The sequence below is a fragment of the Haemaphysalis longicornis genome, unplaced genomic scaffold (assembly GCF_048455015.1).
Source record: "Haemaphysalis longicornis isolate Haplotype H1 unplaced genomic scaffold, Haemaphysalis longicornis Haplotype H1 scaffold_2, whole genome shotgun sequence".
Lineage (NCBI taxonomy): Eukaryota > Metazoa > Arthropoda > Arachnida > Ixodida > Ixodidae > Haemaphysalis > Haemaphysalis longicornis.
Window position 1 is genome coordinate 214157338 of NW_027526295.1, and position 21582 is coordinate 214178919.

General features: G+C 56.4%; 1 protein-coding gene across 1 annotated transcript in view; it reads left to right on the plus strand.

Moving 5' to 3' along the window:
* Positions 1–21582, plus strand: part of LOC144169874 (uncharacterized) — a 70554-nt gene that overhangs the window by 30823 nt on the left and 18149 nt on the right. The window contains exons 3-6 of the mRNA XM_077699282.1: positions 408–2051; positions 14205–14238; positions 18090–18460; positions 19067–19174. Of these exons, the coding sequence (XP_077555408.1) occupies positions 408–2051; positions 14205–14238; positions 18090–18460; positions 19067–19174 (2157 nt within the window). The remainder of the gene's footprint in view (positions 1–407; positions 2052–14204; positions 14239–18089; positions 18461–19066; positions 19175–21582) is intronic.

Sequence of the window (21582 nt, forward strand, 5' to 3'; positions counted from 1 at the left end):
AGCAACTGGCCCAACTTGCCGCCCTTCTGCAGTGGTGCCTGCGGAACGTACATTAAAACTGCACACTGCAGCTTGTATGCTGTGTTCAGATCGCAACTGCCCTATGTACAGCCGGTAAAAGGCTTGTCTATAACACAGCTTTCGTACTCTCAGCGCTATCCTACCCCGCCGAAGCGGGATTTGAATAAAACTACTGCGGAATACTGAGGTCTTAGCCCTTCGCTTTTGCCTCCGACATGTTTGGAACGAGTATGTTTCGGCAGTTTTAGGATGTAGCTGGTTGAAGTTGAAATCGCTGTTATAGACAAGCGCTTTACCGACTGTACACTATCGCGACGAAAAGGCATGCATGCCCGAAACGATTATCCGGAACAGCGTGGTCATAACGCTCACCTTCCGGCACGCAGGCGTTCGGGAGCGCCGCAGCGGCGCAGCACCACGCCATGGCCGCCGCCCGGCTGGGCTGCCTGGACCAACAGGTGGCCTTCCACTCAGCCGCAGCCGCCACGGCGCGGGCCGCGCCCTCGGCCGCAGCCTTCCTCGAGCCGGCCACGGCTCTGGCGCTAAGCATGCGCGGAGCCGGCGCGGCCGCGCTCGCCCCGGGCGACCTGGCCCGCTCCCTGTACCCGCCCACGGCGGCCACCGCGCTGCCCGCGGGCTACTCCTCCATGTTCGCCGACATGCTGCCCAAGCCCGACCCCTGCCGCCTGGCCGACGACGCCAAGGCTGGCTCGTACCCGCGCGCCAACGGCGTCTCCTCCGCGGACAAGGCGCCCTCCTCCTACATCGCCGACCCGGTGCGCTACGCGGCCGAGCACATGCAGAGGCTCCAGGAGAGCCAGACGACGGCCAAGTTCGCCTCCTCTTCGGCCTCCGCGCAGACCACCAACACCTCCACCTCGTCCTCTTCCTCCAGGGACCACAAAAAGTCCTCCTCGTCTTCGTCCAGCCGGCACTCTGACACGTCGTCGTCGAGCGCCGCGGCGGCCCTGAACCTTCTCGGCCCGAGGCCCTCGCTCGGCGGTGGCCTGAGCTCGGCGTTCGGTGAGACGGTCAAGCGAGACGAGTACCTGAGCTCAGCGCACCTGCCCTTCTACCCGGGCTGGGGCCTGCCCCCCATCATCCCTCCGCCCACCTCCGCGCCCCTCCTCACGCCGAGCTCCCAGAAGAAGAAGGACTCGTCGCGATCCTCCGATCGCTCCTCCGAGTCGTCGCGGAACAACAGCCGAAGCGGCAGCCACCACAGCAAGTCTTCTTCCTCGAGCAAGCGCTCCTCGTCCTCCTCCTCGAACAACGTCGACCACCACCACCACACGAGCGAGATCGTTGTCATCGACGAAGAGCAGCGTTCGCGACTCACGTCGTCCCTCAAGCTGGGCTCGTCGAGCGGCGGCCGACCCCCGCCGCCACCGGAGCCGCAGCGCGCCAAGATGCCCCGCCTGGAAGCTATGCAGCCTCCGGACGAGGCCAAGACCTCGCACGGTGCGAACGACTCCAAGCGGCCCGCGGCCAAGAGTCCCCTGAGCCCACCGCCGCTCATCGCATCCGTACCCCCGGCGACTAGTCCCAAGACGGCCGAGCCGTCAGCCGCGCCGGGCGCCTTGCTTTTGGGCAAGCCACTGCCGGCGTCCACGACCAGCGGGCATGGCAAGTCTGCGCACCACCACCACAGCAAGTTGACCACGCCTCACGACGAGAAGCCGACGCTGAACTTCTTCTTCAGGGACCACAAGCCGCTCACGACGACGGCGCCGTCTACCAGCGCGTCGGTGCCGCGCACGACCACCACCGACGTCATTGCGCACGCGCACCAGGCGCACCTGCAGTACCTGCAGCAGCTTCACAGCAACATCGGCGGTCACGTGCTTCCTCCGTCGTCGGCGCTTCCCGTGGCGGAAGCGTGCTCCTTCGGCATCTCCTCGCCCGTCAAGGAAGAAAGCCCGAGGCATTCGACCCACCTCCCGGCGTCGACGCCGAGCAAGGACATCCTGGCGCCCGCGAAGTCCTCGGCGCAGCCACAGGAGCGGGTCAAGGAGCCCAGAACAGTCGAGGTCAGTTGGCCACAGCCTTATTCTCCGCGCCGCCTGCGCGCGGTACTTTTCTGTTCGGAGTTGTTTTGGTTCGTTTTGCTTTCCCGCAACGAGCGTACGCGCCTTTATGGAGGCCGCCAGCGGACTCGATTGGACCGCAATTAATCGGATCCGGCGCCGTTTCGAAAGCGAACGTGCGCCTCGAACGTGGGTTCGCGTGCTTTCGACCATGGTAGTCGTTGCGAGGTCGAGTGCTAAACGGCTACATTAGCAGAGGGGCGCTGTTAGAAGCGCGGAGCCATTCTCCGAGGTCCTGTCTTTTCTGAGCCGGAGGCTGAGAACAAGTATCGCAGCTCCTGTGCTTCAATTGAATTATGCTCGCGACTAGTACACGCTAACTGAAAGGGCGCCCAGTAGAGATATTAACAGATATTAACGCAGATTTGCTCGTACGAGTGATTATAACTGTTAAAGCGCGCCTCTCATGCTTTCAATAATCGGCGTGTCCGTAGTCGGACAGCCCTCTCGAGTGCTTAATGTACTTTTTTTTTCAAACTGACCATCCTTGAAACGTACTTCCGCACGGGTTAAGGAGCGCGAGTGTTCGATGTATTTGAACGAGCATATAAATAAGACGCCCAGCTTTCACGCGCGACGTGGGGGGGGGGGGGGGGGGGGGGTCTCTAACGCTTGTACTGCGCGCTCTTTCTCTGAGCGTTCTCATTTTGATTCTTTCTTTTGACGTGATTTGTTATAGCCGCAATGAGCTTTTAGAAAACGGAATTTCGACAGGCATGCATGCCAACGGGCACAATAGTTCGCAGCGTTTTGAAGAAGAGGTCCTCCGCCCGTGCCGTGGCAGCGATAGGCGGGCTCGTTGGTCCACTGCCCAACGATCCTTCCATGCTCAGGGCGAGAAATAAGTGCGGGTTCGTACGTAGCCGGATAGGCCTGCGGGACCATCGACCCTTCCCAGGTGCCGCGGCGGCGGAACACCAGAGCATCTCCTCAGGCGAAGCGCAGATCCTTCTCCTCCGTCCTTCTTCTATGGGGATGGGGCGGCTCGTGTCGGCGCGGTTCTGGGAATCTGGCGCTCTAAACGGTGCACCCCCCTCCGTGGCTGCCACATCTGCGTGCATGCTGTCGAGGGCTCACTGCTGGGGGCACCCCGTTGCGTGGAGTCGACTAATGACCATGGCCCGAGCGGATCCTGGTTGCGCCAGCCGCCAGAGAGCGGCAGACCGCGACGAAGTGGGCTTCGTGGCGCGTATGGCGTGTTGATAACACAGCTTTAATTACTCCGTTACGTGCGTCCTGTACTGCTCAGGAGGAGTGCCGTTACCTATTGGGACCAGTTGGAGCGAAGCTGGTAGGTTTTGCTCGTTGGCCGCGTGACGATTTGACGCTAGAATGGTTCTCTTAACTGCGAAATGCTGTGGAGAGAAACTTGAGGCCCGTGGATAATTGCGTTTTGCGGCGGAGGTGCATATGGCTGGGATCTGCATGGTTTTTGGGGAAAAAAAAAAAAAACCATCACTGCAGCACGAGCGCTAAATTCAAGCACGACAGTACGGCAGAGGACAAAGCGCCCAGCTGGGGTCGCGTAGATTTCAGCACTCGTCGTGCGGTTCGAATCACACAGACGGAATATATACAAGAGGGTGCGTTTCAGTAAAGAATAAACACAAAACACGTCTCCTGCGCACATGATGGATTGTAGAGCACTCGTTAACAATGAGAAGAACGCAGCGGTCGCATACGTTGCTGCGGCGATGTCCGCTTGCAACATGGGACTGACGTCAATGCCGACATATATATAAAATATATCATCATCAGCAGTTGATTCAGGGACCGTATAAAGGGCATGTGGATGCACGAAGTATGCGACTTTTTGAGAACGCGGGTCTCTAAAAACTTAAATGCACGCCGAAGAGGGTGGCCACTGTGAACTTGTAAACATTCCGTCTAACAGTAATACGAGGGGAAGTGCAATACTTGCGTGTTTGCGCCCGTTATAGCGGGCCACAGCAGCGGACATAAAAACATATACGTAGATTACACGTCTTTAACACATCTACAAATTGCATTTTGTAATATCGCAATATCCGACACAGGGCGTGACTACACTTTCATTTATAGCATGTGAAAGTGGATCCGTCCGTAGCCTTTTTATCGATATATGCGATATGATATCGCATAGTGTGGACTCCCGGAGGGCAACGTCAGTGAAAGAAATGGCTTTAGGCTTTTGTAAACTGAATTTACTCTTAATATAGTTCATCGAGCAATCGTTGCAGGTAACACTTCTGCTTTACTGTCCAACCACCGTCACAGCGTGGATTCGTGCTTTTTTACTTTGTTTGAGCATTTCCCTTAGAGCAAGCGCTATTCAACGCCCGTGAAAGCTATTCGCGACGGCCCGAAAACATCCGCGTAGGCGCCAGACGTGCACGCCGTCAGTCGCTGCCACTTTGGCGAGCGAGAGTTAGTGCGCGCGCGCGCCTACGAAATAAACGCAAGCCCGCGGCGTATTTTTCCACGAACGGCGCGAATGAGACGCCCGTCGTCGTGCCTAGCCCTCCTCGGCTGCCTCATTTACTACTACTTTTATTTTTCCCGTCGCTCTTCTCCGCTTTCACGTCTCCTTTTCGCGACGTCGCGCCGAGAACGCGCGCGCTCAACGAGCGCTGCTACGCCTGTCGCTTCTCCTTCTAGCGAGGAGCGCGCCGTTCCGTTCTCGCAAAAAAAGAGTGAAGTCGTCGACGAGGCGCGCTCCGATTTACGGCTCGAGGCCCTGCTCGCTCGGGCCGCTTTTGTTTCGCCATCGTCGTCGCTCCGTACGTGTCTCCTTTGCTCCCCCTCCTCTCTGTACTCCACACGAGTTCTCCATCTCTCCGCTCTCTCTCTTCTTTTTTATTTCGCCTCTCTCCGCTCGGTGACAGCGCGGGAGAGCGCGGGAAAGGGAGGGAGTGGGTCGTGCGCTGTTGTCGGCGGCGGCGGCTGTGACGCGTCGCCGCGCGCGCTTTGCGCTGCCCCGTACAAGTGGTTGCCTGTGCGGCAACCGCCGCCGTTCTCTTTTTCTCTTTCTTTCCGTCGCTTTGGGAGAGTGGTCGGGACGCGCGCGCTGGGACGGAACGGGTCGCCGCGACGTGGAGCGCGGCTTCTGATTAGGTTCGGCTCGCTGGCTGGCTCGCTCGCCGCCGCCGCCGCCGCCGCCCGCGGGGCTGTTATAAAGGACAGGACGTAGTAGTGCGGGCACCCGGAAGCATATCCGCGCCGTGTTGGCGTCGCTTCGCGAGCCTGACCGCTCGCGGGGCGACCGGGATACTACGCGGGCCCCGCTTTGCGTGCTGGTGACGTGCGCGGGCTGGCCGCGCTGGCGTTTAGCTTCTTTCACGTGCGAGGCTTCCGCGTTCCCGGAATTCAGGTGCACTGACGCTGAGGGCGTCGGGCTGTCCCCTCCGGCTGCGCTTGAACAAAGCGCGTGAGCATTCGGAGTCCCGTGCACAGAGCGCGGCGGCACCCGCAGAATTCATAAACCCATTCCTGCTCACTTGAAAGAAGTAATGAAACTTCATTATCGCAGTTGTCAAGAATCTGGCAATTTGTCCGTGCAGTCTTTTTTTTTTTAATTTCAGGAATCGCGGAACAAATCGAACAAACACATTTTCACTAGGAAGTTAGCCCTGGCGCGCTTATTTATGTGAAGGCGACCAGAGCGGTATGTCATGCAGCTTTGGCGTGTGAAGACGTAGCTGCTATAATGGGTAAGGACGCGCTGGTGAGAAAGAGTAAACTTTATTCCGCAAAAAAAGAAACAGGAAACGGTCGTATTCTTTGTTTAAATCTAGAATCTCGTCGTAGCTTGCTCCTTGTCTGCACGTTTAGCCAGACAAAGCTCAGATGTTGTGGCCTTAGTTTCTCGGTGCTATTAAGCCTGTTTATGGTTCAAGCCATCCTTGCTTCTTTAGCCTAGTTCAGATTTTCTAGCGTGCATTCGCCATCGCTTCAAGCGTGCGAAGATGCCGACAGTTCGCGTATTTCGCTAGAGCTGTCAAAAGTGGTCTTGCTAAGCTTGTGACCAGTCGTCAGAGACGCCGCCGTTGTGATCGCTCGGCCGACCGTGTCCGATGTGCGTGCTTGCTGCCACGCGTGCGCAGCGCCCACGACTTCTCCCTTGCGCTGCTCTTTGATTTCCTTTTTACCGTTGTTTTCTTATTCTTTTTTTTTTTTTTGCCGGCGCCGTGCAGCAGGTGGTCGCGGCAGGCAGACCTTTGTGGAGAAGAGGGGAGAACGAGGAACTGCCAAGCCACGCGAGTGTTCTGTCGTAACAACTCCGCAAGGTGGAGCAAAGGCCGTCCGTGGGTGGGCGCGCTTTAAAGGAGGAAAAAGTAAAAGTCGGGGATATTGCCGAAACTGCTGGTGGGGGAGCTTCTCTTCTTTTTCTGCTCTCCGCTGCCACTCCTGAGCCGCTATCAAGGGCGAACGTATTTTCTTTCTTTTTAAGCAATCTTTGTTCCGTATCGCCGACCGCCTACTCTCACCTTTGTCGGCATGGTTCGGGGAACAGAGAAGCCGCGGCATCGCTGATTACGCTGTAAGATGAGCAAGTCTGCGGCCCCCATTGCACGGGCTACGGGTCCGGGGATAGATTAGATAGAGATGTTCCATCAGCTGTTCCGCGAGCAGTCATTTTTCCCGTTTCTGCCTGAGCATGCGTTCGCAACGGAAGAAGCTTGGAGCAGTGCAACGAGATCCGCACACCCACGCGATTAAGCAAGAAACAAAAATGTCCCATATCCACTTGTTGCTGTTTTTTTTTTCTACCCACGCCGGACACCCTTGTTTCAATCTGCCCCGGCAGAGACGACGGCGAGATAAATCTTAGTTGTCACCGATATCCGAGCTGACACACCAGGCCCCAGCATCGGCGCTTTTTTTGCGTCTCGCAATTGCGAATCACAGCTGGGCTGCCCGGCGCCGACTAACTGCCGCGTGAAGGAACCTCGCGGCGCACCGTACAACACGGTCGTGTGCCAACAAATAGCCCAACCCCATCACTCAAAGCTCGCGTCGGGATAGGAAAGAGTCGCGCGTTTGTTTCTTTCCAGATGTCCTCGTTCCCCAAGCGACGGGGAGGTCGACGGCTAGCGAACTCGCGGCGAAGCCACCTCGCTCGAGACACACGACGAACGCCTTCGTTCTTTGTTTCCCCACGGGAGCGCCGGGCGCAACGACTCGAGCCGACGTGGATCGGGGGCATAAATAAGCCGCGGCGGCAGGCAGCAGAGAGGAAAGGGAGAAGGAAGGGAGCGGCGCGATCCCGGATCGCGACGGCCGCTGTCGGGACCTTCGGGATTTCGCCCCCGGCTGCTCCTCGCCTCTCGTTCGGGAACGAAGGACGCGCGAGCGCATTGATCCCTCACAATCGATCACGCGGGCCGCGCTTCCGACGCCGTGCCGCTATCGAGTCGGCACCGCCGCGCGTTTCCTCTTGACCGCCGCCGGCAAAAAATATTGCGCCGCGCGGAGCTCAGCCCGGCGTTCCTACTGCGGCGGCTCCGAGAGGTCCCTTTCCGCGGCACCCGGGGTGCGCGCACTATTCCGGAGCGCCGACAGGATGTGTATCCTTGCGTGTCGGGCCACGCCCTGCGTTTCACTCGTGAATATTTTGGCGGCGAGTTGCGCTTTTGATTCATTCGCGCGCTGCCATGTGCAGCAGGTATGACTGTGTCGGTAGCCCAGGTAGATTTAGGCTACCGCAAGAGTCAGCCACCGAACCCTTACATCCGAAGAAAATCTCAGTATGTCATTGTTATCATATTAATTTTTATTTGAATAAACAGGTAACTCTGCAGTTTTACTAAGCCGTAGCTTACAAAAGCAGGTACAAATAATCCTTACTACCTAAAAGGGCGTGCGCGTTTCAGTCTTCCAGGCTTTGCATTTTCTCAGAAAAATAGGGTATGATCGCGCTACTTTTTGGTGTTATAATCTTGCGCGAACGCGTCGTCGCGCGCCTGCACTCATACTTCAGTAGCCTTGGTCTTCGCCGCCAGCCTCGTACCTCTGCGGCACCGGGCCGCGCGAGCTCGTCACGTCTGCGGTCACAGGGCCGGCGACTCACCCCAGCTGCGGGGCCGCGCTGCCTTTCACCCTCGGCGTGAAGCGGCCCTAAAGCGGAGCAGTGAAAAAAAAAAAAAAAGCGCTTGAAAAGGGGGGAGGGGGATGGGAACGCACCGGATCACAAGCGGCCGCAACGGCGGCGGCGGAAGTTGAGTAGGAGGAGGCGGGGAGCGCCTGTCGTGCTGGGCTAAAAAACAGCACCGAAAGGGCCAGCGGGAAGAGAGAAACAGTGCGGCGAAAGAGAGAGGAGCGACCGCAATTGAAACCTAGAGAAAAAGCAGTAAAGAAGGCGCGCTCCGGCCCTGTGCGCGGGCGCGGTTGGACCGAATCGGCGAGTAGCGGAGGAGGGAAAGGGGGAAGGCAGTATTCCGGCGGACGGGCATCGGCGTCGAAAACGGAGGGCGCGGTTGCGTGTCGGCTGCCGCTTTTTGATGCGGCTCGCGCCTTTGATGAGCGCCTGCCTGCTGCTCGGTCACTCCGGTAGCTGAGCGCGTTCTTGTGTTTTGTTGATCCCTTCGCTTCGTTCTCCCGATGAAAGCGCCAGAGGAGCAGTGGTACGACCACCCTTCTGCTCAAGATAGGGTAGAAAAAAAGGTTAAATTGGTTGCTGCTGGGCACGGAGATCTGTTAATAGAGAGTTTTAGCAGTACGTTCGTTACGTTCGTTACGTTCGTTCCGTTGCTACCGGGTTTACCGGGACCCGACTGCGCATGCGCGCGTACGTACCGGGTTCTTTCCGTAGAGTGAGACGGAAAACGTGTTTTAGCACTCCGTAGCGTCGTACCGTTCGTTCCGTGTGACGGCTGATTAGCCGAGTAGTTGCAAAAATCCGCACGCTAAAAATACGTAAATAAACAACGCAGTTTCCCCTAAAGCATTGCAAATCTAAAATAAATCGCGCTCGGCCGGACGCATTGTGAGGCAGGGGCTGCGGTGGCGGCGACGGCACCAGAGCGAGCGCAGGTGACGACATGGTCGCGCGCCGTTCACGTGGAGGAATGGCCTTGGCCTTGCCCGATTGAAGCGCTAGACACATGTACAATTGGTACACGCAATTCGTATGCGACTGATCGTTACGACTGTCACCACGACTAGTCGTACGCGTGAATTTGAGACACATGGCCCGATGCGGGTGTGCGATGCCTCGTCGGCGCCGCTCCGCCCACTGTTTTTGCACCATGGTCAACTACGACGATCGCTGAGCTGAATTTGTAGATTCCGCGGGTTTGTACGCAAGAAATGGATAAAGCAGGCAATCGTGAAGCGTTTTCTGCATCGGAAACAGTCCGCGCACACGCCGGTCGCGCCTGCCAGCTCGGCACACTCAGCGGCTCGAACCGGCGCAGACCACGGTAGCAACCGCTTGTCGCTGTTCTTCCAAATCAATCTGATCACTAAAACGAAGTTCCACCTGCGAGAAAGTAGGTGTTAGTGTGGTGAAAAATTGTGCTAGGGATTGTTCTCGGGGCTTATTTTAAAAGCGGCGATCAGATATATCTGCCGCGATGCAAGCATATGCTGACCGGCCATGGATGCCGCGGCGCGCGGTGCGGCGAGTGGCCGAGAGATGGCGATACCTGCCTTGGAAGCATCGAAACAGGCTACGCAGATGTCTCGGTCACCGGTCGCTCACGGCAGTTGTAGCTCAAATAAAGTTTCACATGCGAGAAAGGGGATGATAGTGAGGTGAAACGTTGTGTTACGGAGTGTCATTCGCAGTTTCACAGATAGCGGCGATCAAATATTCGCCAGGACGCTAAGCCTAAAGTTTCTAACACCCGAGCAAGCCGGTTGCGGGCTCCGGATACGGTAACACGGAAGCAGAGCGCCGGGAGAGACGCCGGTCGCGTACGGAACAAATGGCGCATGCGCAGTCGGGTCCCGGTAAACCCGGTAGCAACGTAACGAACGTAACGAACGGAGCATACGTACTGCTAAAACTCTCTAATAGGTATGTGCGCTCTGCACGCGTAAGACGGAATTGCACGCACCGTATGTGCGCACCTTATAGCAAAACGTTGTAACAACCGGAAAAACACGTTTTATGAACCTCAGTCAAAAAGCGTATTCAGTGTGATGACACTTGCTAATAAGAATAAGAGCCGGTCACTATTTATGGCAATAATTGATGCAGGTGGCCCGTAAGAGCCGGGAAGTATTACGACACTCGTATAACATGTTTATAACTCATCTCAGCGAGTGAGTCGGATCGGTTGACGGAGCGCGATTTGACTCGATGAAGTGACTGAAGACGTTTATTCCTATACTCCTGAAGCCGCTCTAGGAAGTTAAGGGAGGGAAACGTGATGCTTTATTATTTCCTTTGTTTCGAATTCGCGCGATGCATACGAGACACATCTCGCCACATATTGTAAAGACGGAACGCGTCTCCTCCCTTCATTCAGTGTCAATCGGCCGTAGAAAGGAAGGGATTGGAACCCCGGACACCTATAGAGGATAAAACAAAAAGTTCTTTGGATGGGGATGAACATCCCGATGAACATTCAACGCATCGTAACGTAACTGCGCGTGCCCTCGTTAACCAACAAGGGCAGCAAAGCGGCTCACAGGTCGTTGCACACGTCCAACTACGTTGGAAAGTGGCGACAGTTTGTCGAGCATGACTTTCTGGTATCGGCCACCTGCAGTGTCGAACCACTGAAAGTAGTGAGGAGGGCGTGATTTGTCGTCCTTAACCACGATTCGGTGACGTCGGCAAAATGCGGAGGGTGGCAGCCAAACGTACGCCACCGCTACCGGACCAGATTAGAAAAAAAAAGCGCCTCTGTTTCAGTCGCGCAGACGAGGAGACACCCCGTCGCTCTGCCCTGTCCGACGGCTCCTCATTAATTCTGCGAGCATATAGAGAGACAACGACGGAGGCCTTTGCAGCAGATCTCGACGTGCGTGCCGCGTTTCGTGGCGGACAGGGGCGATTTACTGGCAGTCACAGCGCAGAAAACACCGACGACGCCGGGCCTCCTTCGTCGCAGCCTCTTGCGATGGTATCGATAGCGCTCAGTCTTCTGCGCCGTTTAATGCGCCGCCGGCGCGGTGGCATGCCTCTTTTTTGCTGCCAGGTTTTTGCTAGCCACCGGCGTGGCTGAGCGGCCACGAAACGGGTCCCTCGCTGGCAGGCGTCCGCCGCGTCCAGCGGGCATTGGCGGCCGCTCGTTTCGCGGTCGTTCCGTTCTGGGGAAAACGCAGTGGCAATCCTGATTTATCGGCCTCCCGTGGCGGTGCAGGCGCGCCCTCACGTCGTGCAGGGTCGCGCGCGCCGCGATCCCGCCGAGGCCGTCCACAGCACGTCCACAGGCTTGTCTACTGCTGCGCGCTGCCGCCGCTTTCAGGGCGGCTGCTGCGCGGCAGCTCTTTGAGTGTGGTCAGCGATATGCGCGCAAAGTGGGGGTCGTGCAGTTTGACAGCTCGAGTATTGGCTTCGTCTCGTTTTGTGTGCATCGATTCGTCGTGGCACATCGGTCCACGCGCTGGGTGCTTCCTTGCTGTCCTCTTAACCGCGTGTTCGCAGGACTCTGACGCCGCCTGGTGTTTCCACCTTACTATAAGGCTTGGCTATTCATTTCTATAGTTGACCAAAGGGGCCCCTCGAAATCACAACTGTTCTTGCGGCACAATGTTTCAGCCATGCTAATTTGGCTCAGGGTGGAACTCACCTCTCGCAGAGTTACTTACTTGCTAATGTAATCTGCATATCGCTGTAATCAAGCCGAAATGGCGGTTAGGAGGCTTACTTGGGAAGTTAGGAACAGCGGCAGCTGAAGGCTGGGCTGTCTAGTAAGACTTTCGAAGGATCCCGCGTGATTTTCTTCGCTCCTGTGGTGTCTTCCACGTTCGTCGTGCTCTGGTAAATAACATTTCGCACGTTGAGTGATGTTCAGTCGTTTCAAAGAAGATGTTGACGAAGTTGAAAAGTGTAATGTTCGATCGGCCCTGTCAGAAACCCTCATTGGACTTTCTACATCACCGTTTCGTTGCTATAGTCCTCATGCAGAGTTGCGTGTTTGGCAGAGTGCGAAGGCCACAGCATGGTCCGTCGGAGCGCGGTGCCAAAGCGTACGGGTGATGACCGTGACCACCACTGGCGCACCCGACGTATTCTGACCACCGAACGAAAGGCGCGTGCGCCGTCCCGCTGATTTTCTGCAGCGGCGGAGGGCGAGCAGTTAGGAGGGCGACGGGACAAGATACGCGCGCCTGATGGATGGTCCGTTTCACGCCCGGCCGCCGGCGCCGCTGGCGAGGGGCCCGCGCAGCGCAACACGCAATTTGGCCGACCGCCTGCAGTTTTCGGACCGAAACCGCCGCCTCGACCGGCCGTATCCGCTCCCTTACTCGTTACCCCACCGCGCTCGGCTTCTTCAGACTGTTTCAGGGTGGTTTTCCGCGCGCCGCGTTACCCCTGCAGAGCTGCGTACTTTTAAATGCAGAGCATTTCAGTAACTCACGATGTCACCCGCGTTGGCGTCCGTAGTCCGCATCGTTCCCCGTCGGTGTGGCCATGGATTGGATTCGATTGGATTGGATTGGATTGGATTGGTTTGGATTTGGATTGGATTGAATTGGATTAAAGTGGATTGTGTTGGATTGTGTTGCGTCATAGCCGCGCCACGTTGCGTCATAGCCGCTCCACGTTGCGTCATAGCCGCGGCAGGGGGTTCACGGCACGCTTCACCATCGACTTCATCGACAATGTCTACGCGGGAAGAGAAGGCGGCGCGGCGGCGTGCTGCGGATGCTGAGCGCAAGCGAGCCGCCGACGCCGAACTTCGCCAGCGAGAAGCCGAAGCCATTCATGAACGTCGGGCGGCGATGCGGGAGGGAAAACAAGCACAAAAAGAACAGAACTCCTGCTGGCGCAGTTTCAGGCAGGGGGCGCGCGAGCACTGCGAAGGCGGGAAATTTGAAATGCGTTGGGTGGTAGCAGTGAGCGGATAACGGCGCTACAGCCCATTATGGCGAATCAGTGCTCTGCATTTCCAACAGTTTTCACGTAGAGTGGAACGGCTGTAACTTTTCGTATCCGCGCGGTTTTCGTAATCCCTCGCCTTCGCTTCATCATCCGAATAGAGATAAAACGAAAGTTTCGTGGTTTCCTTCCGTTGTTCCTCTGGCATTCCACTTGATCTGGCGAGCGGGAACTTTGTGCGATCGGATTGACTGATGCGCTGCGTGGAGTACCCCATGCTACCCTACGCAGCATGGCGTACGCTACTCAACGCCATGGCGAAGAGCAGTTCAACTCGCCTCGTCATGGTCAAAGCGCAGCATAACGTGGCGAGTTCAACTGCTTTTCGCGGCGCGGTGGAGTTGGAGGGGCGACATTCTTTGAGGATATCTAAAAAAAGAACTCATGACTTCAGCAATGTGCGCTGAACACAGTTGATTCTTCATTATTCCCTTTTGCAGTGAAAAGGCGCTTTTTTTTTTTTGTCCTGCTTGCTGAATGTAAAGTGAAACGCGAAATGCGTCTGCTTCCCCGAAAAGACGCTTTCTTTTCTCGTTCTCTTTTTAAGTGGAGTATAGCGAAGAACTCCTACGCGTTGGTTCGTTGAGAGCGGCGCAGTTTCGACGCCTGAATGGAGCTCGGGGTTTAATTAAGCGCGGCTTCCGTCGAGTTTACGAGCTCCGGGTGCTGTAGTGCGCGCAGCTGGGTGCGGTTGTGTGCTGTTGCAGCCTCCGCGTTGCGGGCATCCTTCCAGTTTTACGCAACCTCCTTTTCTCGAGGCTTTTGCTGTAGTGCCCAGTGTAAGAAGCTGTCGACGTTACTGTGGAATTGTGCTCCGCACTGACAATAAACCGAGAAGGGAGGGGCGTGCTGTGTACTGTTCGCTTGCTTTTGTTGTTCGTTCACGCTATTCCATCTTTCTGGATCACTTTTAAAGGTTGGGGGCAGTTTATTCTGTGAGGGAGCAAATTTACTGCCTTTATTCGTGGCACGAAGATGTGTCGATTGACTGTGTAGGTTTTCTAAGCCGTTTTTTTTTGTGCAAGCCTTAACCTATTGTGTTTTTGTTTTCTTCGCCACAGGCGACAACAGTGCGCATCCAGAAGGAGAACGGTGGTAAGTGTCACTCATGTCTTCTCTCTTTCCACGTCCCGGCAGGACGCTTCCCCAATCAGCTTAGCTGATGCTTTATTTTAAGTACCCTTCTGTTCTGTACGTGGTCGCGCAATGGTTGGACAAATTCGAGTGGAACTGAACAGATTAGCCTTCATTTTTATAATGGGTTTCCGCGGGGAACCGGTGCACTTATTGCGCGTTAGTCGTCCTCTGGCACTTTTTTTTGCTGCGCATATGTGCACCTCCTCTGCTGGCCCGCGTGAAGCGCGCCCTAGTGGTGGTCGCAAACCTTAGGGATCTAGTTTCTTTCACTTATGAGTGTGTCATATAAGTGCAATGATGTGGCGGTTGTTGTGCCCCGTTATGCAGTTAGGTGTGGGTCAAAAATCATGTTGATATGTTTGTGTAAAGTAATCAAATGTGCTATGCCTGCGTTGAGTTAAGCTTTGAGTTGAGATCGCTACCGAACGGGAAGGAGGGGTTCTTTTGCAAGGTTCTGCCTTACGACGCCGTCTTTCGGAGCTTCTGCCCGAGACTTTTCTGTCGTAACCGATTCAATAAGAACTAAAACGCGCACCATTCCTTCGTGTAAAAATTGTTTGCTGAACAATAGAACTTCAAGCCGTCGAGGGTCCGATCTGGCCCGCAGTCGCCCCGAAAACGCGCTGCTGGCTGTATTCTCTTTTTCGATGCCTGCGCTATCCGTCGCCTGTGGCAACGTTCGCCGCCTACTCACGACCCCTGCTTGATCCCGCGCTAGCGGCACGGAACAAGGGCGTGCTATCATTACTTTGTATCGAGGTGCAGGATAAAACAAAACAGGGTAGACGTACCGGGAAGGCGCAAGCCTAAAGAACGGCGCACTCTTCCTCGTAGCTGCTCCCGGCTAGCCGCCGCGCACATCCTGTCCTTCGGGCGCGGCGGCGGCAACGGAGCCGGACGGACGAACGGGGGGTCGGCACCTCCAATTAAGGCTGCCCGAGGCGTCGTCGCTGGCATTCCCATGCCCCGCCGAGGCACGCACGCCGCGCGCGCGCGCGCGCCTCTCATCTGCCGTTTCTGCGCGGGGCTCTCTCGCGGCCCGAGTCGCAGCGGCAGCAGCAGCAGCAGTGTGCGCGCTCTCTTCCGCCGCGGGTGATGAACGGCCCCGCGACGAAATATAATTAGGGGACGCGGCGGCCGAGATCGTCGGGACCCCCGCCTGCTCCTCCAGGAGGAGGAGGAGCGGGCCGTGGACGGGGCCTCATTAAATGCGGCGGCGGCAGCGCGGAGGGAAAAAAATGGGGGAGCAGAGGGGGCACGTAAGCGGCGGTCCCGCGGGCCTCGGCTCGGGGCGAGCGAGCATTCGGGGCATCTCGCGCGCAGTGCAGACCGGGGCGGCGGCGCGTTTTTACGGCCGCCGGGGCGCCTTTCTCGCTCAGGGTGGGCATTAGGGGAATTGAAGGAGCCGCCCGCTGTGTGCGCCCGGTGCAGCTGCAGCAGCAGCGTGATGTTACCGCATGCTGGCTGCTGCCTCTCCTGTGGGAAGGATCACGCGAGGAGGGGGTGGAAATCTTTTCGTGAACTCGGCAGCTGAACCACGAGACGGGCGCGCCGCGTAGAACGAAGACCCTCACGTAGGGGGATGGGAGTCCGTCGAGGCGAGGAGGCCGTTTCTTTGTCCGAGGGTGGCCTCACGACGCCGCTGCTTTACGACGCTCCAGAATCCTTCGCTGCTGGCAGTCGTCAACCGGTCCGGGCTGGGGTACGAGAGCGCATCAAGTTGTTTTCGTTGCTGCCGGAAACCTAGTGCGCCCCTTTTCATTTCAGCCACCGGCAGCCAGCTCTTCCCTGCTGTCCGGCGGCATTGGTGTGTTGCTGTCACCTGCATTCTGGGTGTTGAGTCATGGCGGCTAATTAACTTTCTGGGAGTCGTGTTATATCTCGGTAATAGCTGAACTTGGTCATCTTCTCTCTGTTGTGTGCTGCCGATATATTAGAGAAAAAAAAAATAGAAAGAAGTGGTGGTGGGACATTTTCCCCGACGGATCCTGCTGTCTCGTGGCTTTCGAGAAGCTATAGAGTAAACTTTTTTTTTTTTTTTCGTGTGTTGTGCCTTCCTGTAGCGAGGAAAAGAAGTTGCGAGACAGCTGAAGCTCGCGGGGCTCACCGCCACATGCTGCCGGCGTTCACCCGAAAGAACTCACAGCCGCTTCGTGCGAGGCTTTGTCAGGCGACCAACCAACCCCTGATGAGACGACGCCCCAAGCTGCCGTCTTTCGTACGAAGCGACAATCTCTTCGTTTTCCTTCCTAATGCATGCTCTGTCGTACGCCGCGCGTTCTGTAGGTTGAACGCTGCGCTCCGTTTCTCCGTCTTCCATGTCATCATCGTCTGCGACACGGTGGGGAACGGAAGGAGCAAATTTCCTCCTCTTTTTCAACCCTTCCCGTGGTCGCTTGCTTTGCTCGGCACCGACGGCACGGAGCCAAGAAACGATAGCGCGCGGCGCGGCTTCAGAAGAGGTGACGCTTCGTTGGGTGCGGCTTAGCTCGCAAGGCGAGGAAGTAAGCATCGCAGCGGCAAGCATGCAGACATCCACAAGCAGGACACTGCACAGGGCAAGGAAGGATATGGCGATGACGCCGGGGGGAGGGTGAGGGGGGGGGGTAGCTTTTTGTTAGGAGTGTATTTCGTGCGTTTCCGCGGCGCTCGTCCTCTTGGCTTCTCACGCACCGCCCGTCTTTTCGCAGCGCTGTGCGCTAGCAGGACCCTTGTTCCGAGTAAGCGCGCTGAGTGGAGCGCGGAAAAAAAAAGACAAAGAAAAGGACAATAGCGAGATAACGCGCGCACGCGATGATCGCGCGGAAGGAACGGCCACCACGTCGACGGAATAAACAAATAAAAGTTGGTGCCGTCGTTGTTATCTCGAGGACAACTAACGGCGGGTGTTTTTTGCTGCTGCTGCTAAGCGAGTTGGGAGCGGGGAACGTTCTGTTGGAGTCGCGCCCCATCGTCGTGGTACGCGGTCGTCGCTCTGCCGTCGTGATTGCGAAGGCAAGGGCGGTGGTGCCATCAGATTCCCGGCCCAAGCGGTAATGCAGCCGTTTCCGACATCCTCGGGCAACCACGCTAGATGCGAAAAACGTTTCACCACCACCATTACCTTTACTCCGGTGATGCGGGTATAGTTCCGAAGAGATATATCCAGTCAAGCAATGTGGAATGTGAGCTGCGGGGGAAATACAAAAATTAGCAGAGAATTTTGCACCGAACCATGTGTGTCGGTTTTGCTGCCACGTTTTGGTTGGTTTCAGAGTTTATATCAGAGCGCCCCGAATTGCGACAATTGTTTACCTAAATCAAGCAAAAACTTGGGGGTTCACGCTGGTATTCTGTGCTGAGCAAGCAGTGTTATGTTTTGGGGGTGGGAGGGGTGGCTGTCGCTATATTTTAGGCGTGGTTGTTTGGCGAGAGCAGAAAACACTCAGGATTGGCCGGGTGGCGCCGTCGTTATAGCTTCTGACCAGCCGCCGCAGATGATGAAGACGATGATGATGATGGTGGGGGTGACGACGACGACGACGGTTTAGGCGGTCTATCCCATCAATCCCCTCTACGGACGGGGAAATCAAAGCTGGAAGTTAAATCAGCGGCCCGAGAGTGGAGTTATTTTTAGGAGATCGGCATCTCATTTCGTTTGCCTCTTCTCTCTTCTCGAAAGTAAAATACATTTTCCCATCGGGTTCAGCTCTAACCGGAGCACACTCGCGAGTTCTAGCCGTGGTCAATCGCCTTTGTGTGTGCGTGCGAACGCATCGAATGCGTCGTCATAATCATCCCGCCCTTCCTTCTTTCCCATGTGTTCCCAGGTGTCCGCTACTCGATCCACCCGAAGAAGCGCAAGCTCGACTCCGAGGAGAACGGCTCGCCACCAGCGGGAGCGACGACGACAGCGACGACTCCGTCGCCCGCCGCCGCCTGTCCAGAGGAAGACGGCGAAGAGGCCCACCAGCGTCGCCCCTCGCGGAGCCCCGAGCGCAACAGCAAGCAAGGAAGCCGTCCCCAGAGCCGATCGGCCGACGGGCTCTCTTCGTTGCGGCCCGAGCTTCGCCAGCGCAGGATGCAGTACCACGCCGTGCGAAGGCGGAAGCTCCGCTCCGGCCTCGACATGATTAGGCGACGGAAGCGAACCTCGTCCACAGCCGCCGCCAAGCTGGCCGCCGGAAGGAGCGACCAGAAGGTGGGCCTCGTTCTCTTTCGAGCCACGTTGCCTTGGATCACAGGGTGGGGATAAATAGCTGTACGCGGTGCTTTATCGTGGATAAACTAGCTGATAAGGGTGATAAGCGTTGCCAAACGAAAGCTAGTCAATGCCTCGTGGGCCTCAGTTCGGAACTATTACGTGTGTGAAGCTCATCTTGCGTACACAATCACGGGGTTTCTGTGCTGTTTGTTATAAATGGTAATCTCCCGAATGTGTTTGTAAATTTGCGCCTGTCTCAGTAAACTAAGCGTATGTTGAGTGTTTGCGCTTCTACTCACTTGTCTCTCACATCGGCTTCGGCGCTATACGAAGTCATGGAGATTAGTTAGCGCACTTATTATTTTAATAACCCTTGTAATCGCTAAAGCTGTCAATCTAGCTTTTCGTAGTGAAAGAGGCGCATTCACGGCAAAAGGGATCGCAAACTGATCTCACAGGTTCCATTATCGTAGTTCTCTTCTCAGTGCGGAACGTGCGCTATAACTCTGCATGTCGGTTAAATTAGCGGGTTCTCGCTTCCGCCCCTGGTTACGTGGAGGGCGGCTGTTTTCATCGTGCACTTGTTTTGTTCTATCCGTGCAGCCATTCGGTGAACTGAACTACGGCGCCTCTACCGATCTCAGCAAGATTCCGTTGAATAAGGCCACGGGCGAGACGGTCCTTCACCGTGCCGCCAGGCTGGGACACGTGGTAAGTACCGCTAAAATCACCTTGCCGTATTTGTTTTCTCTTTGCGCGCTTCTACAGTTCGCAGCGAGCTGCGTTGTGCAGCGCCGCAACGTTGATGTGCTGTGCGGAAGAGCACTCTTTAAAGGCGAAGGCTCTCGCTCTGCAGCTGTACCGTCTCGTGGGGAAAACAACTAAAAGTTCAAAGTTCAAATAAAGCGCACCCAGAAATGACATTTGTTTGCTTCGATCACACATTCTTGTCCATGCAGTGGAAACCTTGTAGGCCGTTCTGGTCGTAAGAATGGCATTCGCGGCCAATCATAAGTTAACGAGCATTGCGGTGTGCGGTAGAAGAAGCTAAGAACGCAAAGTAATCGAAATAAGGTGCAATGCGATGGTCAAGATTCGCCCTTACTTTTCGGGCTTGCCGTGGCTGAGCGAAGCGCAGTATCCTTGCGCCATACATTGCAATGAGTGCACCGAGAGACGAAGCGCACAGCAGTGTGCGCTGTCGCTCCGACTCGTGCACTGGTAAAGGGAAAGAAGCGACTCCGCGCTTTCAGTGACGCGCATGGATTGGACTGCCGCCGCTTGCAGCGTCTTCGACGCCGCGAGCGCGGCAGCTCCAGGTCCCGCTTTGACGCACAGCCGCCGCCCCCGTCTGCCTCACGGGCTCAAAATAACCGCGCGCCCTGTGCGGCCAAAGATCGAAGCGTGCCGGCAGCACCGACTTCGGCCTCGTTTCCCGCCTCCTGCCAGGTCGGTCGTCCGCGAGGCGCGAACGCCCGCCGCGAGACTTCCGTGTCGTCTCGCCGCCGGCCTGACGTGAGCCTCGCCCGCTCCCGCCGCCGCGGCCGGGGCTTTTACTGCTGTTGCGCCTCAGGTCGCGTACCCGCACCGGGCGTGGCCTTGCGAGGAGGCGCGTGTGTGCGCGACCCCAGCAGACGGCGTCTTCTTTATCCTACTCGTTTCCCGCACGTGCCTTCTCCAAACGGGGGCGCATCGCCCCGAAAAAAAGAGACGCGACGTGCGTTGCTGACTCGCTAGGAAACGCCGAAATTCTCGTCGGTGGGCTTTATCTCGCACGTTCCACCGAATGTATTCCTGGACAGGGAGGGGAAATTGTCAGTAGAAACCGATTTTGGTATGCTGGAATGTGCTTGAATATATATGCAGAGTACGCAAGCCAAACTTGTCAAATCGCATTTGTAGACGACATTTCTCTCCGTGGTTCGCACATTGGCAAGCTCCGTAATGCGACTGCATCAGCGCTTTGTTCTTGTTCAATGATATCGCCGTGCTATTTTCTGCCTTGCCAAGTAAATACCACCCAAAGAACGCGGCGAGATGGTTTTGGTCTAGCTGAAATTCATATTACAAGGACCAAACACCGGACCCGCTGCCTCTGTAATGTACCGCGCTATCCAGCCGCACGTACTGCGGCTCCGAGTTGTGGATCTGAGTAGGGATCTTAGTTGTGAGCAGTTTGTCAGCCAGAAACCGGAGTTCCTGTTTATTAACACTTACGTAGTGAAAAGAGTGCATTTACCGCCGCGAACTCTATGTCTATAGCGCTTCGCAGAAAAGGCCGCGTTCACAACGGAGAGACGGCGACAAAAGTGCCGAAATACCTAACGTGTACAGCGCTCGAATGGGATTTTACGCGCTCCACGTGCGCATACGTGCGTGTGCGCAATGTATAAAAAAACTTCACGACCGATGGCCTCAACAGGAACCGCATTGCTTCACTGGATTTTGACAGCCGCGGCATTTTGGCTGTTTGCCTTTACTAGACGCAATTGTTGAAGAAGCGAGTGCGAGAACGCATTATGATCCATTTGTGTATGCAGCCCCTACTGCACAGTGATTGGCTCCTCGTCTTCATTAAGCGGAAAGGTCTTTGTCCGGTTTATTTGCCACGCCAGCAGCTTGAGCGTTGCAGTGGGTTTCCTTTGTGTTTATTGCGTTTTTCGCCCCAAATCTTGCTGCCCGGTTCTCCACAAATGCAGTTCAGAAAATAAACCGCCGTCCGCGAAGTAGAGGGGGCCACTGGAGGTGAAAGCGCAGCTGTCAACTCCTTTCCGCTCTCAAGAGCTGCTTGCTCCCTGGTGCGATAATGGTCGTCGCCTGGCGACCGCTCTTCAGCCCAACCAATTTGCATTCTTCACGGCTTCAAAAGGCTCGGCTTTGCAAAGAAAGGCACACACACAACGGATGCGCGCACAGCACGTCCGTCCGCGTCGGGAGTGCGACAGAATGGAGCCGAGTCTTTGGCGCAGAGATGGGTGGGGGAGTTAAGGGTCCCTGGGACGGGAGGCGCCTGGCCACACGTCGGGGCTGTTCTCCAAGGTAGCAGCGCGGAGTCGGTTAGCGGGGATAAAGCGATAAGAAGAAAGAAAGAGAGAGAGAGGCGCGGGGAGAGCTGCGCG